This window comes from Lissotriton helveticus, chromosome 12, assembly GCF_964261635.1.
Source record: "Lissotriton helveticus chromosome 12, aLisHel1.1, whole genome shotgun sequence".
Classification (NCBI taxonomy): Eukaryota; Metazoa; Chordata; class Amphibia; order Caudata; family Salamandridae; genus Lissotriton; species Lissotriton helveticus.
In genome coordinates, this window is record NC_136073.1 from 569412628 (window position 1) to 569432006 (window position 19379).

Genomic DNA, 19379 nt, shown 5'->3' on the forward strand with positions numbered 1-19379 from the left:
GTACACATTTGTAATCCACCCCTGAGCATACCTTACCTTATTCCCAAGTTAAATGATATTTACTGTAAGTTATACAGACAATGACGTGCATTTAATTGAATAATGGTAGTTGTGACAGACACAAGAAATTCAACGTGATCCTTACTGAGAGTAATTTGTTCCGAGGCCTGCACCTTAGGTGGTTCTTCATAAATGCCCACAGCATGCTGTACTTGTTTGCTAACGAGAGGTTGTTCTGTCTCCCAGTGAATTGAGGCAATCTTTGAACATCACTAGCACAAAGGGAAAACACTGTTTTTGAAATGTGTTATCCTTTTGTTCCAAATGTCACAGCTATGTGAGATACTTGTAAAGCGCACTGTTACTCTACCCGAGTGTCCTGGCGCTGTAGACCGCTGGGGAACCCGTCCTGGTTTTCCCTGTGAGATGGTCCCTTTCTGGGTATCTCCAGGGTGAAACCAGGCATCCCCGGCGTCTGTGGGGGGCCGTTGTAGAGATGAGGCAAGCTTAATGCCCAGAGTTACCGAGTGTGTTCCCTGGTTAGAGTAGGTACTGAGGTGAGAATTATCGAGTCCGTTGACCCTGGTCCAAGACCCTGCCGCGTCGGGAATTGAACCCTGGTCCCGGGCCGTTCTCTGCTTACAGGTCTGCCGCCTCTAACCAGTGAGCCACACCTCTCCACATCGTGGCTAACCCCTTGCATTATTTACTGCTTGTGTGCCTCTCCACTCATGAGCATGATGCCCACATACACAATGAGAAATACACATTAGGTGACATATAGGCACACACTCATTTTAAAGTATACATGCCAAAGGATTGCTGTACACTGACTCACTCTGAGGAATGAACACTGTTAGAGGTTCGCAGTGAGAGATGTACATGGCGCCTGAGTGGCATGTTCACGTGCACACAAGGAGGTTGCTGCACCTCCCTTACTAAGTAACGCACACTTGTTGTACATTGCTCACTATGACTCACGATCAGCATGCACCAGACTCCAAAGAGACCGACCTGCCCTGGGGAGTGCGTACAGAGTCCTACGCACACTGAGCAATGCACACCAATAGATTGGTGCTCCCTGATGCAGATGTGCAGTGAATAAGTAGGACTATGCCTCATACTCTGGGATGCACAAAACATTTGTGCACAGTTAAAGTATAATGTGCACTGAAGGATGAGCTCAAGGTAGAAACATAATCTGACTTAATAAGTCTGATGGACAGAGTGGAATGCACAGTGAGGTACATGGTGAGCAACAAAGAGAAAGCTGGAGCTTGAGTCTGAACTGAGATAACAGTATGATCCCTCCACACCATGATAATTCACAACACAAATCAAAATGGAACAATGAATAAGCCCAGTCTGCAAGTATGACTTAAGTTGCGCAATGTACATTCAGTCTTACTGGTATCCCACTGATTATCGAAAATATGCATAGACAACTAGTAGGTGTGAACAATATGCATTACCATATTTAAAACACGTTAAAGCTAATTTCTGCTTTGTGATTGATATGCTCAGATAAAAGCTGGGGGGCTGTCTGACTGGGAAAATACATGACACCCTTGCACATCCAAATGCACTCGCTGAGGAAAAGAAGTTCTCGAGGGCTGCCTTCATGTGGGAAAATGCACACCGACTCCCAATCTGGGACTGGCACATACTGAAGAACTGCACTGAATCTTTGAAAGGTCCCCATGAAGGACTTAGAAATGGTTTTGAAAACTCTCTCTGCATACTGTCACTCCTATGATTGAACATGGGAAATGCACAAGAAGTCGCCCCAAAAGAATCCATGAACATTTAAACACCACCTACTCAAAGATGGACTCACTGGGAGTTCAGCTCTGAAAGAATCAGTGCAAAGCAACACGTTGGCAAGCACTCGCCAGCACCTTGAATCCCTAAAATGGATACATCTTTGACAGTAACACCACTCTTTCCTCACCTGCTGTTTTATAAAACAATTTTTTTATTTTACTCTATATGTCTCTAGGCGCTGAGCATTCTCCTCCTCCCTCAGAATATCCCCCATGGTCTGAACTTACTTACCTCCATGGTGGATGACATGTGGCACTACGCAGGTGACCAGTCCACTGATGTAAGTGCATAGAGAGAATTGTGGATGTGGCTTGCTGTGCTGTGGACGTGGCTCATGGGCAGTTCTGACCTAGTCTTTCTTGGGTCCTGCAGATGAACTGGTACACCCGCAGAGTGATGCTGGCTGGGATCTACAACACTACAGAGCTGGTGATGGTCCAGGACACTTCGCCTGACTTCGAGGACACATGGCGCTTCCTAGAGAACCGAATCAGTGATGCTATGAACCTTGGTCACAGTGCCAAACAGGTATGAAGATGTGCAAGACATGACTGCGGCTCCTTGCAAATGATCACCTTTAACTACAAAACATCCCAACATAAGGAGTGTGAATGTGGGAGGGTAGACTGTGCTGTTTAAAAAGAACTTACATGTGAAATGTAAATGCCTAGTAGTGTGACTATAGGATAAGTGCAAGTGTGAGCATGTGTGAAAAAGAGGTTGGCAGGCTTATCAGGTAAATGGGAATGGTGGCGCGTTATGATGTTACAGGATATTTGTTTAGTGAAGTGTTAACCAAATACTAGGCCCCTTGATCTTTGTCCAGACTTTTGTCTGTGCTTGTGATTCATCCAGTTTGAATTGTCCATGAAGAGGGGCGGTCGGTGGCTACCGAAATTAGTTGTTGTTAGTCTATGATTTCCAGGTTATGAATAAGCCATATGGTGATGTGCCGTTAAAGGGTATGTCTTATGCTGTTCTAAACTATCCTGTGTTCATGTCAACTTTGTAGTAGATTGTCTTATTGCTATGGTTCGGAGAGAGGGTTCGGTCGGGTATTGGTTCCATATTCTAATTCAGTGTCCTCTGTCATTCACCTGACACAAATTTGGCTGCTGCCTGGCATGTTGGGTTTGCGCACCCGCTTTAACTGAGGGTTCAGTGGAGGAGGTGGAGCCAGCTCACATAACCAACCTGCCAGGAATCGTTGAGCTGTTAGAGGATTGGAAGCTGTATTAAGACATGATGCAAGGATCTGTGGATGACCTGCCCACTCCCTCAGTCAAGAAAGGAACTCTACCCAGCTCACCATGTATTCTTTTTCACCAATCTGTAGAGGACAGGTAATATTTCATCCTCTGATAAACGCCGGTCAAGGTTGGGTTATTTTTTCTTTCCGAATTTGGAAGCACACTGTGTTCTGTCCATTCCATACTCCATGAAGTTCACAGCTTTTGATAGTCTGTTTCTCACCACTTCCTACTGCCCAGCCTGCTTCACTTGTTAACCCCTTCCATGCTGGTGACGAACCCCAGCCGTCACGCTCCACGGTGCTCGTGTGCTGATGACGGCTGGGGTTCGTCACGGCCCCGCCCTGTTCGTTCGGCGGCCGCACACGGGGGGAATCGTGGCCGCACGGAAGGGGTTAAGAAAGCTCAGTTTTTCACTGGCTTGAAAAGACAAGGTTTCTGCCCGATTATAGAATTCTTAGATAAGAGCCCATATTTGTTTCTGGTTAGCTTTAAGCTGGTGACCTTGCCATTCTGGAAGCAATAGACATTGGAACAAGACCCTGGTCATCAATCTGTGTCATGTCTGTTGTTTCCCTTGAGCATTGCCATTTCTAGAGAAACAAGACCCTGCGTAGTAATCACTATTATATCTGTCATTTCTCTTCATTATTGCCATTTCAGTTGCATATATGGTTTTCTTGGTATTCATGTTTATCCACATCTCGATGACTGGGTGAACAAGATGCAATCTCCTCTGCTCACCCTTTCCTGTCTACAAGTGCTTTCGAGACACTTGAAGCATTTGGTCTGTGACTCAGTCCAGACTGATTCTCTTTCTGTGTCAGAAACCTATTCTGTAGATCTAGACACCAACCTAAAAAATTCTCCTTCATGCAGATGCTCTTCCAGACTATTAGACTTATCTTTTCATAAGTGCCAGGTGTTTTCAAAGCTCCCTGTCTAATGGGAGGTGCATGACTAAAACCTCTTCAAGCACCATTTAGGCTCCCTTCAAGTCTGCGGCTCCTTAAACGTTGTTGGGCACTCACGTTGAAAGGTCAGAATCTCCATTTAGAAGATGTTTCTGGTGTTTGAAGAATACCACTACAAAGCATGATTCAGTAGTGCTCTTTGCACTAGTTTCCTTTGTATTCGTAAAATAAATATGGAGGCCTACATACTCTAATCAAATCACTTTATTTGGTTCAAGCAAGAACTTTAAAATACAATCGTAAAATATTTACGGGAAAGAAAAAATCATATACATGTCTTAGTTCCTTTGGTGAATACAGTTTTTCATTAATTTATAGCATTAAAACCTCTGTCAATTAAGTAAAAACACCAACATGTAATAATATATAATATCGATCCAGTTCTTAAAAATACACATCAGGGAGCCTTCTATTCTTTCTAGCTTGCCCAAAAAAAATATCTACTGACAAAAAAAACAGATAAAAGGGGGATGTAGTTGAGGCAAGTATATAAAAGCAGGTTTGCATTGGGTAAGATTGAATTGTTCCAGAAGTGGACTAATATAGCGCTTCCTGGTGATAATGTAAAAACCACAAAAGAATAACCGATGTAAAATACTTTACTACGAAATCCCGTTACAAGGGCACACAAGTAAATTATCTTTAGGGTCACACTTTTGAGGAAGGCATCTGAAAACTGAACAGTATTTAAGCAAATCTCATTAAAACAAATCTGTGTTGCACGTTGGTTACCATTAAAATCTATGGCTGAATGCCACTATGTGTTAGCAGAGGTGCATGTATCATATTAGTTACTTTGTTCAGGTTGAACCACAAGCTAACTTCCATTCTAATCCGGGTGAGTTGTGCTGTGAAGTCGCTTTTGTTTATTCATGCAAAGTTTTGACTCCTTCAAAATACCTCCGCATTCTGGTATTGTTACACATTTTCCTGATCAGGGCTAACCATGGTATTTGGTCTACGTACTATATATCTGTTCTCAGCAGCTGGTTTGGACCAGATAGTGTGCCATAATAGTACAGGTGAAGTAGTAGTAATAAAATATTGGGCCAATAGGCCATTAAAGTAGCACAATAAAACAATTAAAAACAAGATACATTGATTTCATAAAAAATACAACAAATAACATTAAAATATTATGTACGAATATTCTAGTGTCTGCCTAATTGCACAAAGGTAATCCACAAGCGCCAACCTTAGACAAAAACCTAAATGGTCTGCCATGCCTAAAAGTAGGGTTCATGCATTGCATATATCATAAGTGGTAGCTTAAGGTAAGTGCAATCACAGACCAGTAAACCATTGACAATAAAAGGAAATACACTAATAAATTAATTAGTAACATATTAAAGTGCAAGGATAAAATTCATGTATCATTTGGCTAAAATATAAATACATACACATAATCATAAGCTGGCAGATAGCAACGTTGACCTCACACTGCAGCACAGGTGTAAACCATGCACAGTCCCGCAGGCAACCATAATAGATGAAGTGCAAGTGCTCTGTTACAAAGGCGATAGGCCTAGTTGCATCCAGATCCCTCCCACTGCCAGGATAACTATGATGCAAAACTCTAGTGTTAAAGTGGAAGGCCAAGTCGATTCCTAATCACAGCCAATAGCAGTAGGAATCCGCTTACAGAGAAAGCAGACAGACTACTCTTGTCAAAGTTCAATATTCGAAATCAAGTAGAAAATGGCAGAACCACAGACTGGCAGTAGGGTTTCAGCCATTTTGCCCGCACTGTAGAATACAGTGGACAGCAAAACAAGATATGTTCTGTCCTCTCTGCCCTGCCCGGACATGTAGAACATGAGTGCGTGTCACTTGCCTGGGGACTCCTCTTGGTCCATCTATGTAGGTAACTGTTCACCGCTAGAATGCCAATCCTGAATTTGATAAAAAAACATTTTTGCCCACTGCAGAACAACCTCCTCAAGATAGTGTTCAAGCTGATTAGTGGATTTTATAGACAAAAACCTCCCTGTCAGGCTGTCACTATCAGCTTTCCGTATGCACTCGCTTTTTATGTGGCCCCAAAGTGCTTTCTTCACAAGACCCTTTTTTGGGGAGTTGATGACTGAGGGATTGGTCCACAGGGCTTCCAGCCCCACCTAGAGGAGCCATTTTGTAATGTGAGCTAGCCAAGGAACAATCATCTCCTGATCCAAAAGTATACGTTCACGAAGGCCTTGCATATACAACTCGAGCTCAGGAATGACGATAGCCTAATCCAGTATACCAGAGGTCTCAGAGCGGCTATGTCGCCAGTCCGCTTCAAAGCCAGGTCGTAATACAGAGGGACTAGTGGCATGGATTGGGGAAGGAATAATACAGACCATATAAAATGTTTTCTCTAACTGAGAGAATATCTGCCCCATATAGTGCAGACGACTGGACCTCAACCATGTAAACCTCCACCACTGGAGAGCCTGCTCACTGACTTGAATCTCTGTGCATCATTCCAATGGCAGATGATTTTTGTAGTAGAATAGCCCTAGACTTTTCAATATGGGATGCCCATGTCATGGAACTGCTGAACCTTATGCCAAAGTGTTTGACATCCTCGAAAACCTCAGAACCCAGTGTTAGGTTCCTGTGAAAGGTCCTCTGCGGCCTTAGATTCCTACATTTGGTTTTCTTTGCATTAATCTTGAGCCCCCTATTACTGCAGAACTCCGGGAATTTGTTTTGCAAGTTCTTGATCTCCACAAGTGTTCTCAAGATAAGGAGCGTCTCATCAGCAAACCACCAAGTTTAGGAGCGTCATTAATACAGTTGTGAAGTTAATTAAACGTGTTGTTGATATAGAGGGAAAACAGCGTTGGTGCCAGAACGCAACCCTGATGCACCTCTTGTGATACTAATCCTCTCTCTTAGTGCCCCGTCCCTACCCCAATGCACTTTGGCGAAGTTGTTCTTGTGTAACCTCTCCAAGATCCCTACCACGGTTAGAGGAGCCCCATTGACCTGAGTGTCCCAGAGACTGGCTCTAGGGACCAGATCAAATGCTGCTCTCAGATCAATGAAGGCAACATAAAAATAGTCCTTTAAAATCTTGCTATACTTCAAAAGTATGAGCGAGAATCAAAATAATATTTGATCCACAGTTCCTATCTTTGATCTAATCCCGGCCTGGAATGGTGAGAGGACATCAAAGTTGGTGGCCCACGCCTGGAGTTTGGACAGGACCTGGCAGCAAAACACCTTCTGCAAGATAACAATAAGGCTGATAGGCCTATAATTACTTGGATTGGATCTGGCACCCTTTTTAAAAATTTGAATATTCACTGATCCTCTTCATGAATCAGGGAGAGGGGCACCTGGCATGATGGAATTAGACAATATTGATATCAGGGGCCCAGATCTCGATATCAGAACAATACAGATCGCCAGGAATAAGGTTTAATCCCAGTGCTTTCCCCGGTTTTAGAGCCAAAATCGCTTCCTCAGTGTCCTCTAGGGAAAAATGTATAGTATCTAGAATCTGTGTTATACTGTGAGTGCTAGGCAGGGCTTGATGGCAACTGAGCTAGCAAGGACGTGCTTTCCAAACAGTGTGTCGTGACACATTAGTGTGTCGTCTGCCGTCTGTAGGTGTGTCACACAACGTAGTCTAGGCCATGCTGTCTAAGCAGCATGCAGGACGGTACTGCGCATGCTAATGACTCATTACCTGTTCCTGTGATAGAGGAGTCGTCTCCTTTGGCGGGGCAGCAAACCATGATTGGAGTCTGAGCATCGCTGTTGCTCGCTGCCACCCTCCTGCAGAACCGTTGAAGCATGTGGCAGTGGCGGTGAGTAGACTGCCGGGGGCTCCAGAAGTGCAGCGCTCTGCACCACCCCCGCATTCCCATTCAATCTAGATCAGGGAGAGGCCAGCAGCACCATCGCCAGTGGCCATCTGGCGCTCACTGCTGCTGCCCTCCCACAGACCCGTGGAACCTCCGGCGGTGAGTAAAGCCTGCGGCGTCTATCGCTGCTGCTGCCGACTACTGCCCCCGCATACCCTTCCAAGCTTACGCGGGGGGTCGAAAGCAGCATCACCAGTGACGCAGCTTCACATGCATGTGGGGGGTGGCAGCATCGCTCGCTGCTTTCCCCCCGGACCTGTTCAAGCTTACACAGGGGGGAGGTGACAGCTGCATCGCCAGTGACGTGGCCCCTGCAGCTCCACATGCTCGCTATCAACCTCATACATCTCATGAAAAAGTGAGTGTTGCTGTTTATATTCAAATTGTTTTAGTTACTCCTAAATGACAGCAGTCTTGTATATGTATGTATGTTATTATTTTACAAATCATATATTTTGCTAGTAAAACTCAATTACTGTGTCGCTAAATGATACACGTCTAAAAAATGTTTCACCTAAATGAAAAGTTTGGAAAGCACTGGTCATTACTAAAATGTTTGAGCCAGATCTGCTGCTTAATATGATGGGCAGTAGGAGTTAGAGCTTCCAAGATGCCGTGGGCAATTATATGCCAAAAGGAAGGCGCATACTTTCTTTGGAAACTTCTAACAGATCCTGCCAATTTTGCTCATCCCAATTCTTCTTACTGGTCTCTTAACACCTTTTTATGAGTTCCTTGCCTCGCAAATCTGCTGTGTGCATAAAGATCTGATTGCGGTCAATAGACCTGATTTGTCCTGTCTGCAGTCTTTAGAGAACCAGGGGGCAGATGCAGGGGTGGCTCTCTTATGGTGGCTCTCTTATGGTTACTGCCACCCACCTCAAAGAGAAGGTTTAAGGAGTAGAAGTGCTCAGGAATGCTAGTAATGGGAAAATAACTATCTCATCAAGATTGTAAATAGAAGTGAACCACAAGGGGCAACAATACATTTTTTGCCACTTGAGGGCCTCCTGGAATTTCCAATGATTTGATCCCCGGGTGATCTAGACCGACCCAGAATCTTGTACAGTCCTTCTTTAAGTGTTTGTTGGATAGGATTGTGATCACTCTCTGGCCTGACAGTGACACAAAAGTCCACCAGCTATTCCCATAAGTCGAGAGATAACAATATGTAGTCAATCCTGCTTTTGGTTTGGCCCCTGGTGAACGTATGCGCCCTAATCTGGTCAGAATATGTCCTGCCATTACATGCTATATTCAATAGTGAGCAAGGCCAATTGCGTGGCCACTGTAGGGCATGTTTTTAAGGGGTGGTCTTTCAAACCTGGGATACCCTGGGCTGAGTCCTCTGCTTTCGTTACCAGCGAGATGTAGTCCAACGGCTCAAAGGTGGTATTAAAATCACCCCTGATGATGAGCTTTGGTTTTTACGGCAAAGACTCTAGGTGATTGTTGAGGTCAGACAAAATGGGAGAGGGAAATTGGAACCTGCGCAATGGTTGTAGATGTTATAGATATTAATAGAGGGCCCTTTACTAGCCCTGGTAGACAACCCTAAGACATCCGGCGACTCTATTTGAAGAATTGAAGTATTCCACTTACAAAAGATTTTGGCCCATATCAGAAGGGCCCCAGAGGGGCGGCCAGAGGAGGAAGGAAGCTTGTTTACTGAAAAAGTTGCAAAGCCGGATCTATGATGTGGCTCTAAGGCTCAGGTCTCCTGGCAGAGATTGATATAATCACCCTATAATGGGTCGCCCAGCTTACTTCGTAAGCCAGACGAATGCCAGGAAAGGATCTGCAGTTGTCCATCGGGACTTGGTTGATCCAGTGCAGTGCCCAAGGGACCGCCCCTACCCTTTAAAACAGCATCTGCCTTTGCTACCCTACAAGATGGCAAAACTACGGGGGCAGCCTCAATAGGTACCACAACATGGGTGCCTTGTGCAACTACGGATTGCAGTCAGTTCACACCGCTCAACAGTCATTCTCATCTGATGGTGGCCTCCCTTGTTAATGATTCACCAACACTCCTGCTAGTGCTACCAAACACAAGGTTGGATCCCAGTCTTTGTGGTGCAGATCTCTCGAGCTTCAATTGCCAGCAACCCATCTAGGATCTCCCTAGAACCTATCGACCGACACATTGATGGTGTCACACGGCTCAAACTCTGAAAAGTATCTACAGACACTCAGGATATCCTGCATTATGATCGACTTACACTTATAGTGGCCCCTTAACCAATGCAAAACTTTAAGTAGAGAATCCCTGTCCTCAAAACATTCCCTGCCCAATGTTGGTACATTAGTTAACTTGAAGATGTATCAGCCCTCACTACGTCTGGGGTGGATTTGTTTCTCTTGACAGGTAAAACCACAAATGTCACTATACAAGAATGCTGCCTGGTTCCCTCTTCTGTATGTCAATCCCGAAGAACTAGAGTACAGGTGAAGTTTAATGTGATCTTCAATATATGGCATGCCAAGTTTTAGATGGCATGTAAATGTGGAGCAGCTTGTCAGCACAACCAACACTTTTAAGGCACTGATTTTCCACCTTCTGGAGAATATTTACATTTACCCGCACCATAACAAACTGCTGGTATGCACTTAGCCTAGAAATAGTAGTCATCTCTTTCAAAGGCATCGTGCCTAGCCTCGCTACGAATCTAAACAGCACTCAAAACCTCCTGATATCACCTGAGGGAAGCCAATTCTTTCAATGCCTACAATACATACCTAAATAAGGTATCAATATTTGAGAATAGTAACAAGACTTCTTCTTAGCTGGACCTTTGCTCATACTCTGCTTTACTAAGGTTAGCACTCAGACCTAGGTTATCCATAAAGATATTAAAATTAAGACATTGTAGTCCAGGCCCGGAGAAAGCCAAAAAAAACGGAGTCATCTGCATAGAACAAAACATCAGAGGAGACGAGCCTATTTGGGACTTATCTCTCTCCCATCTGCTAGGAGTTTCTTCATATTACTTACATAGTGAATAAAGAGGAAGGGAGGCAAAATACAACCCTGCCAGCCTCCCCGACAAATCGCAAACAGCTCAGTACTTTCCCCGTCCCTTCCATATTGCACACTAGCCCTGGTACTTGTATACAGCTGTCTCAAAAAACGAACCATAGAATCATTGACACCATCCCCCCCCCCCCCATCATCCTGCCCACGAGTGCCCATTCCCCACAACTTAGCATGGATTACGCAGTCAAAGGCACTCCATAGATCAATACATGCAAAATAGATGGATCCTTTTTTAACCAGGGTATATTTGTTGATTGAAAGATTTAAGTTCAAACCTTGTTCAATGGTACCGATACCTTTGTGGAAACCATACAACACATGATTTTTTGCCTCGTTTTCCAATCTTGACACCATCATTCGCCCCACTACCTTTAGTGTGGAATCAAGTAAGCAGATATGTGTATATCAATTTGGATCTAAAGTGTTCCCCTTTTTTTTTTAAATCGGGACAAATATTGATCAAATCCAGGTGGTAAGCGGGTCCTTTCTTGAAACAGTTTTCAGCAAGATGGACAATAAAGGGGCACACAGACCTATATTTTCTATAAGCATGTCTAATGGAGCCCCATCCCTCCTGGTGCTTTCCTTTTTCTACAGCTTTTTGTAGTGCTAATGACCTCCCCTAGTTCAAACAAGAGAGGGCAATGTGTTCCTACTTCATCACATTGACCCTTCTCCGCTAAAGAAGTACCATTCTCGTTTATGGGCAGAGAATAAATAAAGGAAAAATGATCAACCGAATTGTGTGTGGGAATTAAGGTTTCAAAAATTGGGCTGGTGGACTCTCTAAAATAGGGTGCATTAATGACTCTCCAAAATGCAGTTTAATCCCTCTATTTGTTAGCTTCAGATAACACCTCTCATGCTTAGTCCTTGATTATTTTTGTTCCATATAGAAAGAGTATTTTTTTAAGTCTATATATTTTCACTAATCTAACATCTCTTGGAATATTATTTAATTATTTTTAAGCGTACTATGGTCCTTTGTGCAGGCTGTGTTAAATCGTCTGTGTCTTTACTTGACAATTAGATGCACTTCTTGTAAGTGCTGATTATTTTATGTTATAATATCCAATTTGAAAGTTTTACTACATCACCTCCAGTTGTGTTGTCTAAGCAAATGTCCACTTAATCCTTCTACTCTCTCATTATGCTCGCGAGAAATGACTCTGTATCAATTCTCTTCTACTTTAATGCAAGGCCATTCCCTTTCCCTACCTCAAGACCTTGGCTTGACATCTATGGCATATCTGTTAAATGGACTAGCTTAAGATCCATCGTTAAGGGATCACTCAAACACATCGGGAGAATCTGAAAATTGTATATATTTTTCAATCACTAAAATGTAATCAATTGTTCGAGTATTACCTTATCCGAAAAATGTTGAGAGTGGTGGGTTAGGACATAAGTGTCATTTGCAAAATTCAATTAATGTAAAAATAATTTAACACCTCACCATAAGCATTGGAAATTAAATGAGTTCAATCAACCCCTGCCTCTGTGTTTGTCAAACGACAAACCTCCTTCGCTGTCAACTTAATCACATGCACATTTGAGTCATCTGGCCAGTGTGTACATCTTTCCCTAAAGTTTGTATTAACAGATTCAAATGTCTTTCCAAAACCAAGATTACATTAACTCTTGTGTAGTTAAATATGTTAGATTAATCAATCCAGAGCACTACAAAGGTAAAGTAATTTTGATCTGATGTTGCAGATCACATTTTTATCTTTTTCAAACATCTGTATCTAACACTTGTTGTTACATGACTCACTGAACCAAAGTCTGTTGACATAGATCAAAAAGCCACAGTCTGTTGACATGCAGGTCAGTAGATGATATGCACAGCCGCCACGTGTTTTGTCGTTTTGACGACTTTTTCAAGGCTGTCAACAAAATCAATAAGAATAAAAGGCATTACATACTAATAAACCATATTGTTTCAGTATATCCTTGTGTATTACAAAAAAATGATATGTCACACTCGTATCCTAACACCACACTGAAAAATTAAGTGATGGATCCCAAAAAGGCCATTTAAGTTACCGTACCCCATTGAGGATACTGCTGGCGAAAATATATTAATAAAAAGAAATCTTGATCGGTAAACATAAGTGAGAAGAGGGAAAACGTAGCCACCACGTGATAACAACTTCATTGTGTTGTGGAAACGTGCACGAAACAGATTTCTTTCATTTGAGACATAGAATAGCTAATTCTATGTCTCCAATGAAAGAGATCTGTTTCGTAGCGTACTCGTGTTCAGACACCATACCCACTCTGTCTTCTCTGTTTAAATTTGTTTGTCTCAAGCAGTGCTTGTGTAGACCCTCTCTTTTCGAAACCAATATATCTGCTTCAATATCCTGCTTCCCTTTTCTCTTCTTTGAACGTTATTTTGGAAAAAGGTTAAACATAGAAATCTGGACTGTGTGCACTAGACGACTGGGGAATACATTGTTCTTTGTTTTTAGGTGAAGTCGACCGGTGAAGCATTGGTGCAGGGTCTAATGGGAGCAGCAGTCACGGTAGGTTACAACCGAACAGTTCTTACAGACCACGCACTATCTGCATTCATCAAATTAAATAATTCTTAGGATCCCTAATTAGTAGCCGTAGTAAAGATTCTCATTTATGTTTGCGAGGCTATCCTGCAAGGATTCTAGAGCAGTTTGTGCCAAAGTCTTATTGAGTATCGGAGAGAAGATGTTATTGTAAGATAAGAACTTTTGTTGCTTCAGCTGATCTATTCTGCAGTTCAGTTTTTACCTTCCAACAAGCCCCCTTCACTAGGCTTTTTGTGTGCTGCTACTTTGCAACACCATTATGTAGGCCAGACATACAGTCAATACCACACCACCCCCACTATGCTTGTTGCTAAGACTAATTCTCAGTTCACACCAGGGATACATCCTTTATCCGGCAAAGCCAGAATTTTGTCTGTTTCAACAAATCACACAATCTGTTTCTTACTTAAATCCAACCCGTTCCAACAGCCTATTCCTTCTGGAAGCCTGGAGCTTGACGTCTACTTAGATCTCAAGCACCTCATTGGTACAGACTTTCAGCTTGACTTCTACAGTGATTCCCAACGCGAGCCTTCAGCTTCAGGCTGGAAGCTGAGCCTGCATTTTAATCCAAGCACACCCCTCACCCTCCCTGTTCATTCCCTTGACCACCAACTCTTCTCTTTTTCTAGCTTGATGTGGACTCAAATGTTGGGGAAGTGCCATATTGCTAATATAGTTTCATGCTTTTTTGACAGCTGAAAAACATGACAGGACTGAACCAGCGCCGATGAAGGGAGTGAGAAGAGTGCTGACATAGGGCCTCTGTCTCACCAGGACTCCAGCTCATACTCCGTGAAGCACAGTTCTCTTCACCATCATCCTCCTGCTGATCTGCATCATAGCTTAAACCGCCCTTGGAAATATACATGGGACAAAATCTGCAAAGCTTGTGCGCTCTCTTCCGGCTTCCGCTCAGATTTCCTACCACCCTGGGCCCACCCAGTAAATGTCATTCACCCAAGGCAGACCTTTTTTATGCTGTTTGTGTTGCTCAGTTTCTTTCTTACCTCCGGTGCAGGGGGCAAAGTATGTGAACCCAGATTCCGAACATTTGTAACCCCGTGGGGTCACAGGCTGTACCACTGACATGTGTACGTGTTGTGTTTTGGAAACGCAGTTGTGTAATATATATTAAAAATGGCCATATTGAATGTGTTTGTTCCATGGTCCGTGATTACTACTTGTGGTGATGCTTGTTGAGCTCTTTTCTCAGCTGAGTTGATTTTCTTGGCTGCTTTAGTCGCTATTAACAAACAGCAGTTTCAGGTTACGCACTGGTCAAACAAGCTTTTGACATTCGTTGATGCAGAAAAGATCTATAATAGTTTTTCTGTCCTTTCTAACTGATTTGTTGGTTAGAAAAAACTATTGGTCTAAAGGATTCTGTGCAACTTGCCCCAAACCCTGATACCCTCCGATATGTTGCCAGCGTGTGTGATTAGCGTGATTCCAATCAAGCAGAGTAGATGTGCTTCTTCCAAATAGTTGACACTCGTTTTGCTTTTATTAACCATTAAGAAAATGGTGATTTCTAGCAGGTAGATCTGCACCGAAAGTGAACACTGCAGTTAGTCACATGATTACGAATAATTAAAAAAAATACAAATATTTTTTATCTTTCACAGAACGGCGTGGTTCTAGTGATTACTAACCTGGGTCGTATAGGAAAAATTATTAGATTTTCTACACTTTTGAACTCTCCAGAAATGAGATGTACATAGGATACACCCCAAGCTTCAATTGTTTCTTTTTTTAGCATCCACTGAAAAACTAAAATAGAAGAAGCAGTGATCGGAAGTAGGGTCACATGCATGGGTTTCAGAGTGGCGTGGAAATAGGTACTAGTTCAGAACGACGCTTGCTGGAAGAAGACCGCCCTTTACTCATCACTTCGATACCTCACTGCATACGTTTCATACTAGTTACATCAGGCAGTACATAAAGCAAAATCGGAAACAAATAGTGGATTCCAGCCGATTGGAAGGCTCCAAATAAAACCGAAGTGGCATTCAACTTTAATTTACAAAATGGCGTCAATCAATTTACAAGCTTTTGGAGAAAGAATATTTGCATGGGTAAAGTATATAATACAGTAAAACAACCATCTATCACAGCAATTAAAGCGTCCATTAATTACAAATGGATAAAACCGCATAGGATTTGGCCTTATGACTTGGGAATGCATATGCAAATGATAAAGATCCTGATGTGGTAACAAGAGTCCAATGATTGTATTTATGATAGAAAACAGAAATAGGGTGTACCCTCCCTAATATCACGAAGGGCTCAGATATCTATGAAAATACCACACTGAGCAGAAAGCTCCTTGGCTTTCATCCTCATGAGTTAAACAGTTAGGGGCTGGTTATGATATTGGTTTTCCCGCATCCTCCGGGCCGGTGGAAGCCACCGCCGGCCCGGAGGATGCGGGAAAACCACTGCGGACTGAAAAAAGACCCCCTGCCAGATTAGGATGGCTGGGGGATCATTTTTCTGTCCGCAGATTTTCCGCCGTGGTCGCCTCCCGTCCGCGGCGGAAAAGCACTAATATGGCTGGCGGTGTCTATCAGACACCGCCAGCCATATTAGGATGTCTGGAGTACTATGCCTTTACGCGGCGGCATTTCCGCCGCGCAAAGGCATACGGATTTTTGTTTGGGGGCCCGTTGCGGGCCCCCAGGGGTGAAGGGGGGGTGGGGGGTGCACATGGGGGGTACCTATGGTACCCCCCTGCATTTGTGTGCACAAAGCGGCAGGCACCGCGCGGTGCCTGCCGCTTTGTGCATGCAAATGCACAGCGTACATTTTTAACATTGCGGCGGGTGCTGCTTCAAGCAGCACCCGCCGCAATGTTAAAAATACAGGATGTGACCGCCAGGGTGGCGGTCACATCCTAATTTGCACGGAGGGACCGCCGCTGCCCCTGCGGACGGTCCCTCCTACTCCGGGGTGGCGGACGGACTCAGGTCCGTCCGCCATCATAATCAGCCCCTTAGTTTTAATTTTCTATTCCAGGATTCAAATTTCCAAAGGAGAGCAACTCAAAACTATTGCTATTGTTTTTCATATACAAAAACCCTATATATGCCCCCATAGGTGGAGCATTATTTATTTATTTATTTATTTATTTATTTATTTTGAAAGTTTTATATAGCGCGAACAAGATCTTTGCAGATATCAGAGCGCTTTACAGGACACGGGGGTGATAGAGTAATAGAATGTAATAGTTGAGGTAGTTAGGTACAAGGTGCATAGTTACATAGGTAGGTAAAAAAAAAAACAAGAGGTAGGTCACAGGTGAGGTAGTGTCTGTACAAGGTGCATAGTCAAACAGTTGCGCCAATAATATAAAAGTACAAAAATAAGCATATACTTTTTTAAGCGTGCTTAAAATGTTTTTCTGGAGATAACATAAAGGTGGGCATAGTTGAGGTAGGTGAGTGCAGGATGTATAGTCACACAGGTACATCAGTAGTACAAGAGTAGGGATATTTGAGGTGGTGTAGGTACAGTGTGCAAAGTCAGACAGGTGCGTCAACAATATAACAATAGAACCTCATCACACTTTCCGTCTAAAAACATAATATCTATACAGAATTAAAAACAACCACCTGGCGGCAAGGGTCCAGTTTGGTATGGCAGGTGAATTGCCTGATCTATCTCCCTTCCAGGGGGGGTAGGGGTGCTCCAAGGCTGCTTTTGCCCCCACTGCTTTTTTTGTGGTTTACGTTAATAAACCGTGACCCCCTTTGATGAGTCTCCAAGGGTATTCCAATGATTAAACATGCATTAGTGCCGACACTGCTTTATGCAGATGACGTGGTACTGATGGCATGGGCCCCAGGAGCCTTATCATTGTTGGTGAGTTCCTTTGTTTCTTCTATGAGTGAGCTGAACCTGTTAACATATTATAGCAGATCTTGGCATCTGAGCCAGGTAAGAAACCCTTGTCTAAGGTTATGGTTAATGGGAACCCCTTACGAGGTCTAAATTATTTTAATTATTTGGGGATTACCTTTAGCAGCGCATGGACATGACACAAGCACATAAACTCTTGTCTTAACAGAGCAGCTGGATCTATTTTTAACTTGCCTCAGGTGGTTGGAAGGGGTACAGTTTCCCCTATCCTCAACATTTACAAATCTCGGTGTGTTTCTGCGTCTCATTATGGGGCGGGGGTCTGGGATTTCGATAACACGGATATCCATCAGATAGAGGAAAACCTTCATCTGCAGGAGGATTCCGCATTTACTCCCTATGAGCTACCACTCTATTTTACATTCGGAGCTCGGGCTTGCATATATTGAAGATCTGTCCAAATTGACGACCCTTTTATTGTGGGTCAGGGTGTTGGCTAATCCCGAGGCAAACATGAATAGGGAAATCATCACGGACTGCCTGTATTTGGGTAAGGGTCTTTCCATCCCGTGGGTTGGCCTACATACGTAAAGCCTGTGATGCACTGAAGGCTCCATTTCTGTTTGATTCACTACTCACAATCAGGAAATCTGATCAAATGAAGGTAACGTCACTGATTGTGGATCTTTGTCAATCTCGGAGACTTGATCATGAACTGAATAAGAAGGCTGTAAAAGCGCATCATAACTTCCATAAACTCGAAGGTACAGTGTTGTACCTCACAATACCTGTGTCGCGGTGGGAGAGGTCTCTGCTTTTTCGCTTTAGGGCAGGCACTGTGGTTAGGCTTCTGAACTTCCAGAGTATAAATGTTCAGGTGGTGTTGTCAAAGGCAACCTTTCCCTGTGATAGTCATTCAGTTCAGTCTATAATCCACTGTATGCTCTTTTGTATGTACTTTAGATCGTATTTTAAATTATTTATTCCACCGATTTTTTAAATCCTTGGGTTTTGGGAAGAGTAGGGATGCAGTGTTTTGCCTCCTTCTTTTAGACTCGTATGAAGTATGTTACGGGGTTCGGGGTTTGTGCCTTCCTTAAAGCTGCTCGAAGTTCCAGAGAAACAATCGAGGGGGGTTTTTAGGGTTAAGTGCAGGGGGCTGCTGTTATTTGTTTGCTATGTTTACTTATTGCATGTACCTTTTATGACTATTTATGTGCCGAATAAAGCAAGTCTTGATTGAAAAACAAACACCAAATATAAGAAAGCAAGCATGAGGACCAAGGGAATATGCTATGGAATGAATACAAACCCTCCTGATGTTGCAAAATGATGATCCCCTATCTTCCTTATTCCCAATTCATTACTGCCCTGCGGAGCTCATAAATTGTCGACGTTTTGGTCTCCCTTCCAGTCGTTTCTTGGGACCATCCTCAGGACTTGATGATGGCTTACCGCCATCACCAGTCTTCGCAACCGCATACGATCTTGATATCCTTTTGCAGCGATCCACTCAGTGAGTACAGAATTGCGCTATGCAAATCAAAAGTTGAAAAATTCAGCCTTCCAATTCTCTACTGACACACCATTTACGTATTGTCACAAGGGTGGAATTAAGAACACCTCTCTTGTCGAATTGATTTCTTAAACTCCATAAGACCGGCAACAACGTCTACTCCCATTTTTAACCAAAAAGTCAAGCTATGAGTTAGAAACCGGCCACACTACGCTGAAGGCCTGCTTCATTGTCTCCAAGGTTAATAGATGAACACATGTGGCCTGGGATGCAACTTGCAGAAATGTAGGCCTGGTCCTCAACAGTGGTCATGGTTTACTAGAATTATTTTTTACAACCTTTTTTCACTGTATTTTAAGAAAGGTACCACATGACCATGGGGTCAAATTCCCTACTCAAATAATTGCATTTGAGTGTGTGGCGACTATGTTGAACAACCAATATTAATTTCCAAAATAACAGTTCTCTATTAACAGGGATCGGATTGGCCCAC

General features: G+C 43.3%; 1 protein-coding gene across 1 annotated transcript in view; it reads left to right on the forward strand.

Moving 5' to 3' along the window:
- The window catches only part of COQ9 (coenzyme Q9), a 70291-nt gene extending 55628 nt beyond the window's left edge, over window positions 1-14663 (forward strand). The window contains exons 6-9 of the mRNA XM_078670552.1: window positions 2000-2104; window positions 2197-2352; window positions 13417-13470; window positions 14208-14663. Of these exons, the coding sequence (XP_078526678.1) occupies window positions 2000-2104; window positions 2197-2352; window positions 13417-13470; window positions 14208-14243 (351 nt within the window). The 3' untranslated portion in view covers window positions 14244-14663. The remainder of the gene's footprint in view (window positions 1-1999; window positions 2105-2196; window positions 2353-13416; window positions 13471-14207) is intronic.
- The last annotated feature ends 4716 nt before the right edge of the window (window positions 14664-19379 follow it).